The sequence below is a fragment of the Canis lupus genome, chromosome X (genome assembly GCF_003254725.2).
Source record: "Canis lupus dingo isolate Sandy chromosome X, ASM325472v2, whole genome shotgun sequence".
Lineage (NCBI taxonomy): Eukaryota > Metazoa > Chordata > Mammalia > Carnivora > Canidae > Canis > Canis lupus.
Genome location: NC_064281.1, coordinates 15,373,187 through 15,391,588, shown reverse-complemented (window position 1 = coordinate 15,391,588; position 18,402 = coordinate 15,373,187). Strand labels below are relative to the sequence as shown.

The window sequence follows — 18,402 nt, the reverse complement described above, 5'->3', positions numbered from 1 at the left end:
AAAACCCCTGTACTCCCCTGATGTGCATGTGTGGTGATTTAAAAAATTCTCCTGTAACTGACTAGAAAAAGAATTGTATCTATTAGGCTTAAAACCTTGTAATCCTTTTTTTTGGAGAAGCACTTGGCTTGGATTTTCTTTCATAATGAATTGACTTTTTCATGTGTGGTCATGTTAAATAATTTTTGAAAAAAAATTACTGTCCCATTTTCATTTGCTCTGTCAATCTTCTTGGGAATGCTTTTCTGTGTTTTTCTGGTTTCCATTTTCATTTGTGTCGTGATTTGTTTTTTTTTTTTAAAGTTCTCTAGGAGTTCGAGCTGAAAGTCTCATTATGAAGTCTGTTGGGATAAGTTTTTTGCACATTTGCTCCAAACAATTATCAAAATTGTGCTGTTACACCGTTGCCACCTGCTGCTAGCCATCAATAAAAAATAAGAGCAGGTTAATGAGGCCCCTTCACGTGTGTTTCTGTCCTGGCCTTCTTGGACATTTGGCCCTCTCACAGAGAGTACCTGCAGAGGAGCTAGAAGAGGGGAAAGTCCTAGGTGTCCTTAGTTAGTGACCATTATTGAAACCCATGGAGGACAGGGAGGTTAAGAACCCAGTGTGCTCTGTTCTTGGCTGTTTTGGAGAATCCAGGCTGTTTGTGGATGGGAATCATGCTGTTACTCATGGAAGTCTTCCTATATGAAGCCCATTGGGAGAAACTCCTTAGAAGGCTGCAGGTAGGATGTTCTATGTGAAACATCTGTTGGGACTCCAGCGCCTGGGGCTCTTAGATTTTAGAGGGCTTTGGGATGCCTTTGTCAATCTGGAGGAGCCTGTGGATTTCTTCTCAGAATATCTCTTAAAATGCTTCAGTAAATACAAAGGATTACAAAGGAGACCCATTATACTGCAACATAGATTACAACTTAAAAAATATTTTAATAACTGTGTGCTGCTTTATAATGTCTCAAATAATAAGATCAAACAGGTCAGAAAAGTCATAATTTTAAAGGAATAATGGATATGAAAGTTATTTTGAGATCTCTGCAGGAAATTTGATGAGATATGAAAAATTGTATGATTTCTGTTAGTGACTAAGTCCCAGGTCCTGCTAAAACTAAGGTGTATTACCTACGTTTCTAATTGAAGTCAACATTACATTTCAGTTAAAGGTAAATGGTGACAAAGATGTAATTTTTTTCTCATTCAAGTTCACAGGCTCCCAAGGATTAATAGACTCCAGGTTCAGAACTCCTGATCCAGTCCAGCACTATTGAACATTGCTAATACTTCATGCCCACTATGTGCCATGGCCACAGTGAGGCCTCTGTCACCTTCTGAAGTTGACAGTATTATTGTCCCCATTTTAAAGATGAGATCACTGAGATTTGGATAAGTACCTGGTCCAGGGTCATTTATCTGGTGTGAAATGGAGCTGGGATTCAGTCCTTGACTGTCCAAGTTCTCCACCATCTCACTATACTTGAGCAGAGGTGATGCTTCCTATTCCAATGTTAATAAGGTATTTCGTTTTCCCCTAACTTAGCAAATGTTAGAGAGGGGGGAAACCCACCCCACTACCCAGCTCTGCTGAGAAAATGATGAAATGGGAATGCCTCCGTGCATGATGGATGGGAGTGTAAATTGTTCCATCCTTTGTGACCATAGCACATAGCGACAACTGTAACTTTGGTCATTTTGTTCTCGGGAAGCTCCTCTTGGGAAAAGACCACAGTGTCAAATCACAAAGCTGTTGGTCTCCGTGTACAGCCAGGAACTTGTCAGAACAAAGTTAAACAACAGGAGAATGGTTACATGATAAATATACCCCACATGGTGTATTAGGCAAGTATTTAATTAAATGCTTGCCTAATTAAAAATTAGGGCATTTGACTGTGGAAGTGTTGAATCTCCCTATATCATATACTTGAAACTAACACTGTACCTGGAATTGAAATAAAAACTTAAATCGCTGACTGGCAGAGGGGAAGAGTTACGGCTCTATATAGAGCTGTAAGAGTTCAAGACTATATAATCAAACTTTTATGAGAGCTTTTTAAAAAGCACTAGTTATTTAACTTAGTGGTGCTGTAGGACTATCAATTCATGGTGGTGAATCTGTACATGACAGTAGTTCTAGAAATCTCCATTGCTAACTTAGGAACTAGAAACTGGAGGACCGATTCCTCCACTCTCAAACATCACAGGATCCGAGACCAGTGGCTTTTACTCTGCTCTCTGACCTCACTTACTGTATCAGAATCTTCCTTTTGGAGATACTTGAAGAGTGTTTGGAATAAGGGTTTACATATTAATGGGCCTAGCATACTGGTTCTAATGCCCCTTTATGTAGGAAACTAAGCTGCCTTTGTTGAATGTGTTTTAATAAGCTGAATTCTTGAGATGTTTCCATTTATAAATGTAACAATTACAAATATACAAGCTTGGTTCGCTATTGGACATGTGTTATGCTAATCAATGTTTTTCTTTTTAATTTCTGGTCTCCCCACCAACAAAAGTCTGAATGTGCCCCATCATTTGAAGATGTTTGGGCCTATTATTCTTCTTTGTAAGAACAAAAGAACTGCACTCAAAAGCCTGTGCTTTCATTTGGAAGTTTATGAATTGCTTTTGTAAATGTAGCCATTGGTCCCAATTGCTTTCTGTAAAATTTCTTAAACTTTTATACACTTCATGAGAGATTTTCTCAAAGGGAGTATTTTTACTTTGCCAGGGCTCCAGATTCCTGCTGTCCCCTTGGTCCTGTTCATTCAGCCCGCTCAGTTGTTCTCAGAGGTCACGTATTCCCTCTCTTTCTCTTCATTTTTCTCTAACTGTGGCTGAACGTTTGCCCGAAGGATCGGATCCCCTCCTGGCTGCGGGCAGGTCTTCACGAGCCTCTACTGCTCTCGCTCTGCCCACTGGAACCCTAAGCTGGGACAGCACATAGCATAGCTTTGTCTGAGTCTGATTTTTTTTCACACCTCGTTATTGAGGATTTGAGTAGGTTGGGGACAGTTTACTTTTGTGCTATTGGGGAGGAATGGGTTTGCTGAAGAAAGACTGTAAACACGATTTCTGCAGAAATGTTCCTTTTGGAAATAGTTTTAAGACCTGTAACACTTGTATCCAAATAGGCAGGATTCTTGGACCTTCACTTACCTGCCTGTTGCAGAGCCGCAGGGTCACTTAGTTGTAATGTTGGGAAATATTTTGGTTAGAATTGCTACTCTGTAGAAGGTTCTATTTTTTTTAAGATTTTATTTATTCATGAGAGACACAGAGACATAGGCAGAGGAAGAAGCAGGCTCCCTGTGGGGAGCCCAATGTGGAACTTGATCCCAGGACCCGGGATGGCGATCTGAGCAAAAGGCAAAGCTCAACCACTGAGCCACCCAGGTGTCCCAAAGTTTCCTTTTTTTTTTTTTTTTTTTAAGTTGAGAGAAGAAAAGAAAGAAGCATAAATTGGGAGAGGTTTTTTTTTTTTTTTTTTTTTTTTTTTTTAAACTTTTTCATTGGCCGCTTCTGGTTCTGTTTATTGGTTTCTGTGGATTCCAGTTAAGAATTGGTGCCGTTCCTTGGGCCAGTATCACCTTCTTTCCACCTGCATCTTTTGTACTGTTAGTGTCAAATAAATCCCATTTCTGTAGGTTACAGCCCCCAACATAGGATCACATACATTGTTCTATGCATTTGTCTTTTAAATCGGTTAAGAGAAGAAAGAAGTTGACAGTCCTATCATCTCTTCCTTTACTGGCATATTTGTTTTTATCAAGTGAATTAGAATTAGTGTCTGGCATCCCTCGCTTTCAACCTGAAGAACTGTCTTTAGTAGTTTTTGTAAGATGGGTCTTCTAGGAACAAATCATCTCCATTGTTGTTCTGAAAATGTCTTCGCTTCACCTTCATTTTGAAAATCTAGTTTTGCTCCATAGAAGATTCTGGCTGACTTATTTTGTCTTTTGCCCCTTTAAATATGTCATCCTGCCGCCTCCTGGCTTCATTAATTCCAAAGAAAAGTCAGATGTTGATTTAATTGGAGTTCCCTTGTACATGCGAAGACATTTTTCTCTTGCTGCTTTCAAGATTTTCTTTTTGTCTTTGAAAATGTTGACTGTGACATATCTGAGTATGGATCTCTAAGTTTATCCAGCAGGAAGTTCATTAAATTTCTTGGCCATGTGGATTGATTTAATCACATTTAAGGAGTTTTCAGGAATTATTTCTTTTTTTTTTTTTTTTTTATTTTAGGAATTATTTCTTTGGATGTTTTTCTGTTCCTTTCTTTCTTCTCCTTCTGGGAGTCCCGCAATGTGTCATGTATGTTGGTGCACTGGATGGCGTCCCACATTTCTTTGAGGTTCTGTTCCTCCTCCTTTATTTTTTTCTCTCTGTTCCTCAGATTGCATAATCTATTATCAGTCTGTGTGCAAGTTTGCGGATTCTTTCTTTGATGCAGATTTCCTGTTGGGCCCTTTCAGTGAATTTTTAATTTTGGTTATTGTACTTTTGAATGCCAGAAATTCCGTTTGCTACTTTTCTGTGACTTCTGTCTCTCTGTTGGTATGTTCTATTTGATGAGATGTTGTCGTCCTACCTTTAACTCTTTGAGCACTAGTGTCCTTTAGTTCTTGGAGCATCTTTATAATAGCTGCTGATCTCTTTCCCTCCTGTCTCTGGAGCTTGTTGCTCGCTGGCTGGTTTGTTGAGTGACGTCACTAGACCCCTTCAGTGAAGTCTCTGTGGCACAGGGTCCACAGCAGCTCTGACCCTACCACCCCCACGCAGGGGCAACGGTGGGTACACCGGGGCTCGCCTCAACCGAATCTTTCCCCGATTTCCCTGTTGTGTTCTTCCTGTGTTGAAAACACCCCCTCATTGTCAGCTACCGTGTTTTTGACCGTACCCTCAGACGTCAGCGTTCCGCAGTTTGACGTCATGAAAGTGGGGCTCCTTGGCAGGCGCAGTATTCGAGGCCGGTCTTAAAGCTTTCCTCTGACCTCATGAAGGCTCTTCTTACTTAGCGCTCTCTGCCCCGTTGCTCTTGGGGAAACAAGCTGGTCTACCTTTGACCTATTGCTGCCTTGGGACTACCAACTCCCTCGTGGTTTCCTGCCACAAAAATGTCCCCGGTTATGCGATAGTGCCCATAGGTTTGGCTCTCCCCACGCTGTGTTGTGTGTACCCTGGTCCACTTCTGCAGAGCTCTCTGTTCTTACACGATGCCTCTGGCCCCAGGCAGAGCCCCGGCACCCCTGCTCCAGGGCTGGGGACAGGGAGCAGCTTGCCTTCCTCGGGATGACACCCTGCTCTAGGGTGAGGTGCTGAGCGAGGGTAGCGGCACCCAATCTTCTCAGCTGGCCTCTTCTGATCTGGATCTTTGCTCTATGTGACTGGGGACAAAAGGTGATCAGGGCCCAGTTTTCTTGGCCTATTTTGCCGAGCTGTGGGAACCAGGTAGAGAAACCGAGCTCTGGTTCTCTTGATCGCACTTGCCTGGAATAGAGCTGCTCCGGCCCAGGGCTGTGCTGACTGAGAAGGCTGCTGGCCTGGCCTGGCCAAGGAGAAGCTGTCATCCTAGACTAGAGGCTGTGGGGTAAAAGGGAACCTCTTCTTGGCTCTGCCCACCCAGAGTAGCATTTCTGTCCCTCTGGGCTGCAGGACCAGGGAGGAACAGGTTATCAAATGCTAGAGTCTCACTGTTCTTACTAAGATAGGAGTTGCTTTTCTTGAATAAGTGTTTCTCTACTTGCTGTATGCTCTTCAGATAATTCAGAGACTTAAAATGTTTTTTAAAAATTTTTGGAGGGGGGTGCCTGGGTGGCTCAGTGGTTGAGCGCCTGCCTTCGGCCCAGGGCGTGATCCTGGGGTCCCGGGATCGAGTCCTGCATCGGGCTCCCTGCATGGAGCCTGCTTCTCCTTCTGCCTGTGTCTCTGTCTGCTTCTCTCTCTCTCTCTTTCTCTCTCTCTCATGAATAAATAAAGTCTTTTAAAAAAATTTTTTTTTTGGCCAGCTAGGGCTATTTTTCTGGAGAGAGAATCTGAGAAGCTTCTCACCCTACCCCCTCAGGTCTAGCTCTGACTTAAAAAAAAAAAAAAAAGAAAAGAAAACCCTCAACTTCTTCACAGATATTTTACCTTCTAGATCTCACTGATCCACACAGTCCTCTTTCCTCTTTCTGCAGTCGGAAGGCTTTTACCATAAACTTAGCCAATGGCAGGTGGAAGAACAAGCAGTTTTACCTTCTGATTGTATAAAAAGCATTTAACATGGCTTTTCTGTTACAGATGAGGGAGAAATTTGTCTCCAACCTATCAAAACCTTCCTTTGCTGGACAATAGGAGTGTAGCTTTGAGGATTTGAGGATATTACCAGGAAGGGAAGCATCTGTGTTGCCTACTGCAGGCAGTTCCCAGTGATAGCTGAGAAGTAGTCAGAGTCTTCCCCTGACCCCAGTTATACCCACACACCTGAATTTGCCACTTCTGTTTATAACACACCCATCTCTGTTTTGAGGGATTTAACCCCAATATCTGGTGCCCACAGGGATGGTCTCCAGCTGCTATTCTGCAGCAGGGTAAGTATTCTCAGAAAATCCTTTATTTCAGGAATAATAAAACATCGAGACGCTTAATGTTAAGATGAGGGCCATCCTGCTACCTGTTTTCTGTGACCTATCAGTTAAGAATGGTTATTTCATTTTTTAAAACTTAGTTATTTGATGGAGTGAGAATGCGAGTGCACAAGCAGGCAGAGCAAGCAGGCAGAGGGAGAAGGAGACTCCCTCCTGAGCAGGGAGCCCAATGTGGGGCTTCATCCCAGGAGCCCAGGATCATGACCTGAGCCAAGGGCAGATGCTCAACCAACAGAGCCACCGGGGTGCCCTGGTTATTTCATTGTTAAATGATGGGGAAAAGTCAAAAGATGACTATTTCAGGATTTGTGTCAATAGGAAATTCAAATTTGTGTGTGTAAATAAACTTTTCTTGGGACTCGTAGTTATGCTCCTATGTTCCCATGTTGTCTATAGTTGCTTTGATGCTGCAATAGTGATGTGGAGTGGTTGCAGCAGAGACTGGCCCACAAGATACAAAATATTTCCCACCTGGTCTTTTACAGAACCAGTTTGCTGATCCAGTCCAAAGTACGTTTGAATGGAGCAGCACGAGTAATTTTAGGGCCTAACAACATGTCTCACCAGGACTTAGCAGTGTCTGTTAAGGTTCAAGGAAGAGAGAGTGTCAGGATGAGTAGTTACTCGAAATTCAGGAGGGAATGAGCATGCTGCCATTGTGTAAGGAAATCTCATTCACAAGGAAAACTTCAAAATGTATGTCACAGGGCAGCCCAGGTGGCTCGGCAGTTTAGTGCTGCCTTCAGCCCAGGGTGTGATCCTGGAGACCCAGGATCGAGTCCTGCATCGGGCTTTCTGCACGGGAGCCTGTTTCTCCCTCTGCCTGTGTCTCTGCCTCTCTCTGTGTGTCTCTCATGAATAAATAAAATATTTAGAAAAAAAATGTATGTCACATAGGTATTTGAAATTAGTTCCCCAATGTGGCAGGTTTTCCCTTCTGTTTGATCTGAAATGGTAGTATTCTGTTTTTGTTTTTGTTTTTTTTTGGAAAAAGTGTGCTTCCCAAAGTTAAGTCTGTATTATTCTAAAATACTCGGATAATTCTATTGGTCAAGTTTTAAAAATTCAAGAGAAAAAAATCAGATAAATTATTTCTGGCATCATATACATTCTTTTAAAAAAAAAATTCATGAAAGACAGGCAGAGACATAGAGGGAGAAGCAGGTTCCCCGTGGGGAGCCTGATGTGGGACTCGATCCCAGGACCCCGGGACCATGCCCTGGGCTGAAGGCAGATGCTCAACCTCTGAGCCACCCAGGCATCCTCATCATATACATTCTTGAAAGCTAAGTGAAGGGCTAGGAGTTAAAAAGAAAAAAAAAAAAGCCTGGAATTTTTTTTTAAATTTTTATTTATTTATGATAGTCACAGAGGGGGGGGAGGCAGAGACATAGGCAGAGGGAGAAGCAGGCTCCATGCACCGGGAGCCCGATGTGGGATTCAATCCCCGGTCTCCAGGATCGTGCCCCGGGCCAAAGTCAGGCGCCAAACCGCTGCGCCACCCAGGGATCCCAAAGCCTGAATTTTAAGCTGGTCGCTTTTGCAGCAATGTAGACAAAAGATCTGACTGATGGAAGAATGCCCTAAGGTGTATTTTAATCTTTCAAGTGTGCTAAAAGGTGAGCATGATTTAATGCTTTTTAGAGGTAGTATTTATGCTTTGCAAAGGATCATGATTCATAGTCAGATTGTAATTATTTCTTAGCGCTCAGGTAAAACAGTATTTTTTTTTTTCTATTTGACAATATAAAACTTGAGCATCCTTTTTCCAAACATCTCTAAGACTAGTCCTATTTATTGGTATCTGTTCCCTGCAAGACAATTTTTCTCAACAGAGTTTATAATAGTTCACCTGTGGTTGAACGATCAAACAATAGAGCTTTTCCATCTATGCTGAAAGAAAGAAAATCTGCCTTTACATTGCAGTTCTTGGTTATCAGTGGGTTCAAGGTCACTCCAATTTGAGGGGCCTGAAATGATGTTGTCTCCATGACTTAAAACCCTTAAAAACTCTGCTAGTGAAGTTCAGAGACATACACAGGTCAGTTTAGCAGGTGAAACGAAATTTTTGTTTTCGGGCTGGTGGAATTGAGTGGTTTCCCGTTCTGTGCCCAGTAGATTCCTCGTCCTATTGCACACATTGTTAGTCATTCTCAGGCACTTTCTCCTTCCCTGTCCTACCAGGTTTCGCCTGCCCAAATCCACTGCTGTGTTTCTGCATCAATTACTTTGTGAAACATTTTTGTTTCTGTTTTCCAGGCATCTAGTGGAAATTATTATTTCATCCCATACATTGTGACACCGTGTGCTGATTATTTTTGCTGCGAGAGTGATGCGCAGAGGCGTGCCTCAGAGTACATGCAGCCCAACTGGGACACCATCCTGGGTCCACTGTGCGTGCCCCTGGTGGACAGGTTTATTAGCCTCCTCAAGGACATCCACGTGACCTCCTGGTAATTCTCATTCACTGTTAGCAAATCTGGGAGCTTTGCCAAAATTTTCCCTTCACATTCACGGCGCAGCCAACTCCTAGGAGACTGTAATGCCCAGGGAATGGGGAATCCCAGCCCATCTGTTTGAAGTTTTTCTGGAATCCATTATTGTTCCTTGCTACTTCACTAGGTTGGGCCAGTGAGGTGTAGCCAAAAGAGAATAGAAGTGGAGTTTTAGCAGGTGAGGGTTGAGCCTGTGTCTGGCCCCAACTCCCCAGGTGACCTTGATAAATAACTCTATGTAGCCATTTCCTAGAAAATAAGGACGTTAAGTCACTGTTAGTTTTCATGCTCTTTCAACTCTGAGATTCCATGTTTTAAGATCACTTCTGAACACGATTGCATCTCTCCCAGCCCCTAAGCCCACGCAGCTGTAGAGGTTGTTAATGTGGCTCAGCAAGGTCACTCTGATCATAAGTTCTTGCCTTGAGTCAAGCCACAGCCATCCTGAGCTCAGGATGTCTTGGGATATGTTCTTTGTAGATTTATATTGGAGAAGGTGAGGGATACTCGTTCAAAGAGGTGGGCAGGTTTGGGTCTGAGTCCTGGCTCAGATAATTCTGTGCTTGGCGGCCTCATGAAAGTCATCTCACTTGTCTGGGCCTCTCTGCTTAAGAAGCCATGCCTTAAAATGTTCTTATTTGAAAAGCTGGAGGCCAAAAATCATCCACTAAACCAAAGGATCTAGTGTGTGTTTGTTTGTTTGTTTGTTTGTGGCCAGTTTAAAGGATTTACTCCTGTGAGTTATGTCACAAGAAGGATCTGTCCTTCCAAAACAAATGAAAATCCAGAGCTCTGGTGGAATCAGCTTGAAATGGAAAGGCCCACACATCCCCCTGTGGCTCAGGTGGCAGCTGCCTGAGCCGTGATGTGGCCCTGTTGTGTTGGTATGACATACACATTTGCTAGCAGTCTGTTCTTTTTTCTATCCTGTCATCTCTTGTTTGGACACATAGTTTCTTCTACACACTAAGAAATAAGACTAGAAACCCAGATTTTGGTGACCAAATGCCAATACTGATGGGGGACCTTTTGTGGCCCGTTTCCTGCGCAGCCTGAATCAGGCATACCTTGCTGCTCAGTGAACATTTTAGTGACATTTAGGGAGAAAACTCTTCAAATAGCATCTTTGCAGGTCTGATGAGGAAAGAGGCTGGCTTGAGTCTAACATATGAACAAGGCCTTGCAAAAAGTGGGCTCAAGTTCGTTTTTCATGAAATGTGTGTGTCAGTAGGAAAGCACCTGCTTTGATTTGGTGTAATTTCAAAGGACTTGAAATACCTGTTGGTCGCTTCTACCCCTTGAATGGTTAGTGAGAAGGTACTTAGGGCTTCTGGTCTAAAACACCTGTAAGAGGGATGGCAGATAAGCTCTTTGCTCAGGTGTGGACTCTGATAAAGAGCTCTGGTAAAGGTTGCCTATAGCCTTGTGTTGAAAAGGGGTTTGAAGCCATTTCCATGTTGAGTGTCCCCAAGCCATACTCAATTCAGTGTTTTGTTTATTTACTTACAAGTTATAGCTCTTATGAGGTTTCTCAGTTTATTAAAACTATTTTTCAGAATTAGCCTTAAAAACAAGACTAAACTAAAGTATAACTTTTTACTTGTCAGGCTAAACTAATAACACTTTAATATTTTTGATGCCTTTATACTCTACTAAATGGACAGTGGCTGTCACCCAATGTAATGACTCCTAAGATTAATGATGGAATTTTAAACACTGGTGGAATCTGCTAATTTGCACAACGGGATGATAAAAGACAAATAAGAAAATAAAAAATTAAAAAAAATAAAGCAATACACTGATAATTTTATATCAGTGCATTCTTTAAATGTTAATTGAGGTCCTATTATACAAGCATTGGCACAGTCTGTGTACTGTATTCACATTTCTTTGGCATAGCTTTAAAATTACTGAAAGTAAGTAACATTTGGTTTTAGTCTTCTGATGTATTTGTCTTTCTCTAATGACTGTTAAAATGAGACTGCTCCTTTTTTTTTTTAAAGATTGAATTATTTGAGAGACTATGGAGGTTGCAAGGGAAGGGGGAGAGAGAATCTCAAGCAGACTCCCCCCTGAGCGCAGAGCCCACTGTGGGGCTCAAACCCACAACCCTGAGATCATGATAAGCCTGCTCCTTTTTTTTTGATGAGCAGCCTAGTTTTTCTCTCTACAGTGAAGTCCTCTCAGCTACTTAATGGGTTGATTGTAGATTACTGCTTGGCAGTGCTCAGTCTCTATTAACACATTACTTGGAAAGTACGTAACATATTTAATTCAATCTACAGTCATTGTAAGTTGGCCTCTATACATCAAATTTGATCATTTGTAAAGATTTTAAACCAAGTACCAGATACTAGCATTGGTTCTCTGAGAGGCTGCAGTTAAGAGATTCCAGTGTAGATTTGAATTGCTTTAGATGTCTTCATACATCCCTACTATTATCTGGATGCTCCCAGGAAGGAAGTTTTGGTTGGAAAAGCATTCTGGCAATTAAAAATGACTAGGGGAGTGGGAGTGAAAGGCAGAGGTTGTCCGTAAGCTTCCAGGCGCAGCTGCTGCGATTGCTCATGGACACACCCAATTTCCGGCTCTTGGCCAAATGGAAAAAGCTTTGTGATTTCTAGGTGGGGATACCTGATAAATTGATGTTAAAGATATTCTCATTATACTGTGTTTCATGGCTTTTGGACTTGTATTTGGCTCTGTGATAACATGTTAATAGTGGGGGAAATAAACGGTTCAAGTAACCTTGAATCAAGCAAGGTAACTCTTGCTCTCTCTGTGTTGGAAAATCCCAGAAGGGATAGGGTGGGGTGGGTAGTGAGTCCTATGCGTCACCCAAATTTCAACTCTGAAAATATTTTTCAAAGGTCATAACGAACTGAGTTTGTTGATGTTGAATGGTTAGTTGCTACAAAAGGTGACCAGCAAGTGGGACAGGTCTCCTGTCTCTGTTGGTGCAGGGAGGCTCATGGCGAGGAGGGTCCCCCGTGTGTCCAGCTCAGTTGTGGCGATGAGAACTAAGTTGGTTTGAGCTTCTGAAGAAAACAGGGTCCCAGATGCAGGTAGATGCGACCAGAGGTTTTCCTGTTTCCCTCTCCAGTGCTTATTACAAAGAAACCTTGTTAAATGACATCCGGAGAGCCCGAGAGAAATACCAGGGTGATGAACTGGCAAAGGAGCTGGCTCGGATCAGACTTCGCTTGGACAACACTGAAGTTCTGACCTCGGACGTCATCATTAATTTGCTGCTGTCCTACCGTGACATCCAGGTAGGAGCACCCTTGCTGGAGGCCAGCGTGCGTGGGGCTCAACCTTGGCCTGAGGAATTCATTCCTCACATGAAACACTCTTACACAGGCGTGTGGTTAGCTAACTGGTTTATAGGCAAAAGTACGTGCCTAGGTCATAGGTCCCCTAGCATATCTGTCGTGATGGTAACCCTGGAGGTTTTGTCTCCTCAGATGGCCACTCTGGCCAAACCTCATGCAGTACTGCTTGATAAGAGGAACTTTGAATTGAACAGTTTAAATGCCCTTTATGCAAGGCATTGTTTCAGGCTCTTGGCGAATCCTAATTCATTTAATCCTCTTGGCAAGCTTATGGGATGTATACTTCATCATCCCCATTTTACAGATGAGGCACAGAGAAGTTAAGTAAGTTGTCCAAGGTCACGCAGCATTTAGCAAAGTCAAGATTCACACCGAGGCAGCATTGTCCTTGTTCTTTACTCCACTGCTGTGGTACTTTCTTCAGGCCTCTTGTCACTTTCTTCCTTGTTGACCCCTGCCCATCAGTGACAGGGAAAGCAGGAGTAGTAGAGGCACATCCAGGACCCAGGGAACGCAGATGCTTATTCTAAAACAAGTATCAGAGCCTCATGAAGAGTGCTGGACACCGTTTATAGGATGCGGTACCATGATGGAAATGGTGGAGGGTTTCGTCCCTCCAACTTAAAGGCTGTTAAGCCATTTGTAAGGATGTCTTGATCTACTTCCCTCTGGAGTGGAACACAGGACAGCGTGCCTTCCGCACAGAGTTCTACAGAGCCGTGTTGGAGGTTGTTGACAACAGGTCTTTAGATCTAAATGAGAAGGGCACCCAGTTCTGACATGAACAGAGGAGAGTGGACCGCTGAGGAACGCCCGCCCTGCTGATAGACTGATGGATCTAATCGACTTTAACAGCAGGTGCTATTCAAGATTTTGACAATGATGAAATTAAGGCCCAGGGGACAAGAGAATAGGAATGACCTTTTTTGAATTCTTTCTTCCATTGAGCTGCTGGCTTTGTTCTGTTCCTGCTTTCATGCCTCTCTTCTTTTTATAAGCTACTTTATTTGAAGGTAAGCCAGAAGCTTCTTGGGATACACTGCCTCCTTTTCTCAAGCAGCAGCATCAAGGTGTAGAGCCACAAAAACAGGCACAGGATTTCAGTGGCAGTCCTCCTCAGCTAACTGTGGCTGGCTGTCAGCAAGTTGGCCAGTCATAGCGGTTGGAAGCCTGGCTGAAAGGGTAGCAGATGGCATTGCTCGGAGGAGACCCAGCTGAGACCAACACAGTAGCAAATTTTCTCTGAGTAATTATGCAGTTTAGAACTATGGTTCTCAATCAGAGGACGTGTGGCCATGTCTGGAGACTTTACTGATTTTTCACAGCTCAGGGGTGAGGGGGAGGTGCTACTGATCTCTCATGGGTTGAGGCCAAGGGTGCTGCTTAACATCCCAGAATGCCCAGGACGGCCCCTACAACCAAGGACGGCCCCTACAACCAAGGATGATCCAGGCCCAAAATGTCAATAGTGCCAAGGTTGAGAAACCCTGGTTTAGATGAGTTCAATTATTTCTGGCAAAATAGGAAGGATCTGGCATGATTCCTCTCTTCCTGTGGTAAGTGACTGTAGAATTTCATGTGTGTTAAGATCTCGCTTATGTTAACCCACAGCTCTGCTCGTGGTGGTAACTCTCCTGCGCTTACAGCATGGTAGCTTTTTTCTGGGCTGCTGGACTCCCTTGCTTGCTTTTGTTGCCTTTGGATTTAGCCTCATCCCCTTGATCCTTTTGTGGCCTCTGATAGCAGAGATTCTTTGTCTACCTTTTCTTTTATTCATTTTGGTTTTTTGTTTTTAAGATCTTATTCACGTTGTGTTACAGGCTGTAAGGTGACTTCACTAAATGCTGTCTGTAGGGAGAGGCTTGTATCCCGGGACAATCTTAGGCTGATAACCATTGAGAAGAAGCTGTGAAAGGCTGTGTGTTTCTTGTCTTTCTTCACCTTGGGACCTCTTGCCAACAGGACTATGACGCCATGGTGAAGCTGGTGGAGACACTGGAAATGCTGCCTACGTGTGACTTGACGGACCAGCATAATATTAAATTCCATTATGCCTTTGCACTGAATAGGTAAGAGAGAGAGTAGATGTATAGAATTCTGAAACATGCTGCCTGTTAAATTCTTCTTTCATTCAACCCTCACTGAGTCTGAGCCAGATCAGGTGCTAAATGCCAAGGTTATGAAAATGGTCAAAGCGTTTAGTCTTGGTGTTTCAGGACTTTGTCTTTGGAACATATATTCCAGCTGTGAGGTCAAGGCTCTAGAGCTCAGAGTGCCAAATGCCTTGATGAAAGTTTGCCCCAAATGCTGTGGAAGCATAGCAGAGGGTGAAAGTCATTCTACTTGGGGCTTTTAAAGAAGCTTCCCTGGGGTCTTTGGGGCTGGGTTTGCAATTTGTAGTAAGATTGACGTCATGTGCAAAAGAGTGTGGGGCAGGGTTGGTGAAAAGGCCATTGTACTTGGCCAGAGCAGGGGTAGGAGCTCAGTGTTCCTCATGTGCAGCGTGCCTTTTGGGGGGCATCCAGGGCAACAGCATCACAGAATGTGCGCGAAGCAAACACAGGCCATGAGGCTAAGCGTGGAGGCTGGGACTGTGTCTTGAAAGGACCTTGTATACATGAATAAGGGGTTGGTAGTGTCTTGTGGACTTTGGGGGACTGGTTGAAGCAACTGGAGGAATGTTGACGGATAGGAAAAGAGGGTGCTGTCTTCATTACTAGCATAATCTGAACTTTGCAGTACAAGTTATGGGGCTAGATAGAGTTTGTGAGACTTGACAATTCCTGCCTGGAGACCTGGAGCCTCAAAAGCTTGTGTGCAGGGAGTACCCGTAAAGCAGGTGTAACCAAGAGACTCCAAATGCAACGATTCAAGTAAGACAAATTTCTTTCACTTAGCAGTGTAGCGGTGAGAGGGCCAGACTAGTGGCTTAGGGCTGCTCCAGTTGTTTGGGGACCTGGTTTTGGACCGTTTTGTAGCTCTTGAATTTGCAAAAATGTTGTCCTGATCTAGTTGAAGCTAGGTCACCACTTCTTTATATTCCAGCCTATGTAAGGGGGAAAGACTAGAAGCTCAGGACAGTTTTCTTTAAAGCAAGTAGAATTAGCACAGGACACTTCTACTTCTATCCCATTGTGGAGAGCTTAGTCACATGACCCCATCTAGCCAGAAGGGCAGCTGGGAAATGTAGTCTCTACCTGGGCAGCCACATGCTCATTCAAACATGGGGTTTGGAGGGTAACGAGGAGTTGGCCAGGTTGAATCTCAAAATCCTAATGCCTCAGTGTTTTAGTCCTGCAGTCTCCCTTCTTCCCCAGATAAGATACAGGAAGGGGAGCAGCATTAGGTGAATATGGTAAGAGCCATGTCCAGATACACTTACTGCTGGACCTGCCCTCTGCTGGGGCCAAGAATTGGTCATATTTAATCAGGAAGCAAAAAATTCTGGGAAGGTATTCAGACTTAGCCTGAGCACCAGAGAGTCCTGACACTTCATCATCAGCCTTCCATGGCCAGTATCTTCTACAGGGAATGAATACAGTGAGCTTAGGAGGTGACCTGAGTGAGAGGACTCTTGTGTCAGCTTTCTCAGAGTCTTGGTTTGGCTTCAGCAGCTGGATATGTGTTATATATATATATATATAAAACATATATAGTTATATGTTGGCTTACCACTGGCAGCATCTGCAGGACAGCAGACATGTTCGGGAGCCCATGGCTTCAGGAGTCTCCTGACACATATGACATCACGTCTTTTATATTGAAGTAAAATGTACATGCAGTGATATGCATAGATCTCAAGTATACAATTCGATGAACTTTGATAAACCAACAAACACTGTAAACAACACCCCTCTCAAAATAGAAAACATTTCCATCCCCTCGGAGAGTTCCTTTGTGCTCTTCCCCACCCCTTCATAGGCAACCACTGTTATGACATCTGTCAGATGTTAGATTAATTTTCCCTGTCCTTGAACTTTGTAGGAATCACAGAGTGTGTATTCCATTGTGCTGGTTGCCCTCACTCAGCATCATATTTGTGAGATTCATCGGTGCTGTTGGATGTATGAGTAGCACATTCATTCCTCTTGCTGTAGAGTAGTCCACTGTATGGATATACCACAATTGATCTATCCATTTCATTGCTGATAAACTTTGAAGGTGTTTTCAGTTTAGGGGTGTTAAGAACAGTGCTGCTATGAATATTCTTGCACATGATTTTTGTACACATATGGCACAGTTCTTTTGGGTAGATAGCATGTGCATGTGTCGTGCTGTAGTAGATATTGGCAAACAGTGCTAGGATTTTTAGTCTTTTTGGAGAGGAGGTTTCATGGTCTCTACGAAAATGGGCCTGCTCTCTCCCCACTGGTCTTTAAATTCAACCTCCCAAGGTAGGGAGCGCTGGGGAGGGCATCTTCATTAAGCCTGGGGTTGGGGAGGGAAAGGTCCCGTTACTCTGTTACGCTAAAGTAGTGTGTGCCACTTTTATTTATACTTAAGCGTACTTGATTAACCCTTGATTTATAAGGATTAAATGAGTTAGTACTGGTGACGTTTCTGGAAGAACGCCTGGTACACTAAAAGTGCCATTAAAAAAATGGTTTGTTAAATAAAAACTAAGTCAGTCGCCACCATGTCTTCTCCCAGATGGAGTAGAGGTGACTATTGTCAAACAGAACAGTCTGATTGCCATCCACTCGAAGTAATAAAAGAGAAAAACAATTTGTGAAGTGGAAAACCAGTATCTAAGAGAAATGGGTGTGGCAGGATGAAGTGATCCCAAGACCAGTGCATTTCCAGTTTGGAAGCAGATTGGCTGGGACCGCCCGCAGCTGAACCTTTGCTCTCTGGTGATGGCTCTTTTCCTTCTGGCTGCCTGGTAGACAGTGGCTCTGTATTACAGGCCGGGCAGGGTATAACTTGGCCAGCTGTTGGCATATTCACAGTTGACTTTCACACTAAGTACAGCTTTGAGAAACTTTATGGCATTACTTTGTGTCTATAAAGGTGAATATAGTGATGAACAGATAATTTTTCCTGCATTACAGTTGACCTTTATCTCTTCGGAAGCAGAACACATCATGGCCATGAATTAGTTACTCAGGGTTGGCAGTAATGAATGATGTTTGACCCTCAGATGGCAAGGGCTCTCTGTTTCGAGGCACAGGCTGGCTTGATCACCTAGCTGTTCCTGGTAGCTGCCACTTCAGCTACATTCCGAAGCGCATTCAAAAATGCTTCAAGTTTCCTTCGAGCAGTTAAACTGCTTGCCACTCAGTGGCGTGGAATCCTGTATGAGTAATTTTCATTTGCTGTTGTTCTTATAGACAGGACTTTATAGACATGCAGCCAGAATAACCTGACCAGGGATCCTGACAGCAGGCTGAAAGATAGTCTGGAAGAAAAGTAAAGGAATCAAAGTAGTAGGTTAAGAACAATAACACTTGCCTGTCACAAAGTAGGAATGTTCTCATATTCTACTCCTTGTGTCTTCGGGTCAAGAAGTCAACTCCAGCAAAATTCCTTGATGTGGAGCGGAAGCTGAATGCATGACACGTTTATCAGAATATCTGATGTATCACTCTCTAAATGGGTTAAGGGGAGTGATAGAAGAAAGTACTCTGGGGCCTAGAAATGTGTATAGGGGCAAGAGTAGATGGATGTTACAGAATCCAGCCTGTGCCAGGGGTGCTGCAGGCTTGGTCCAGAACCTACAGCAGTCCCCTCCTCCTCGGCCCCTGGGGCTGCCCAGCCACGTCATTGCTCACGTGAAGGGACACATGCCCCCAGGAGGGCAGTGTGGGCTTCTTGTCTCTGCCATAGCCACCAGCATCCCTTTCTTCGTGTCTTCTGTTTATGTTCACTGTTCGATCTTGCCATCTTAATTTATACATTGATATAACCATTCTTTATTAGGTGTTTGGCAAAAGTAGAAAAACGTTGACC

General features: G+C 43.5%; 1 protein-coding gene across 2 annotated transcripts in view; it reads left to right on the top strand.

Annotated features, from left to right (window-relative positions):
* Window positions 1-18,402, top strand: part of MAP3K15 (mitogen-activated protein kinase kinase kinase 15) — a 112,867-nt gene that overhangs the window by 31,361 nt on the left and 63,104 nt on the right. For both annotated transcript variants that reach the window (XR_007409529.1, XM_049107876.1), the window contains exons 4-6: window positions 8,886-9,079; window positions 12,225-12,393; window positions 14,416-14,522. Coding sequence is in view for 1 of the 2 variants with exons in the window: in XM_049107876.1 (XP_048963833.1) it covers window positions 8,886-9,079; window positions 12,225-12,393; window positions 14,416-14,522 (470 nt within the window). In the remaining variant the exon portion in view is untranslated. The remainder of the gene's footprint in view (window positions 1-8,885; window positions 9,080-12,224; window positions 12,394-14,415; window positions 14,523-18,402) is intronic.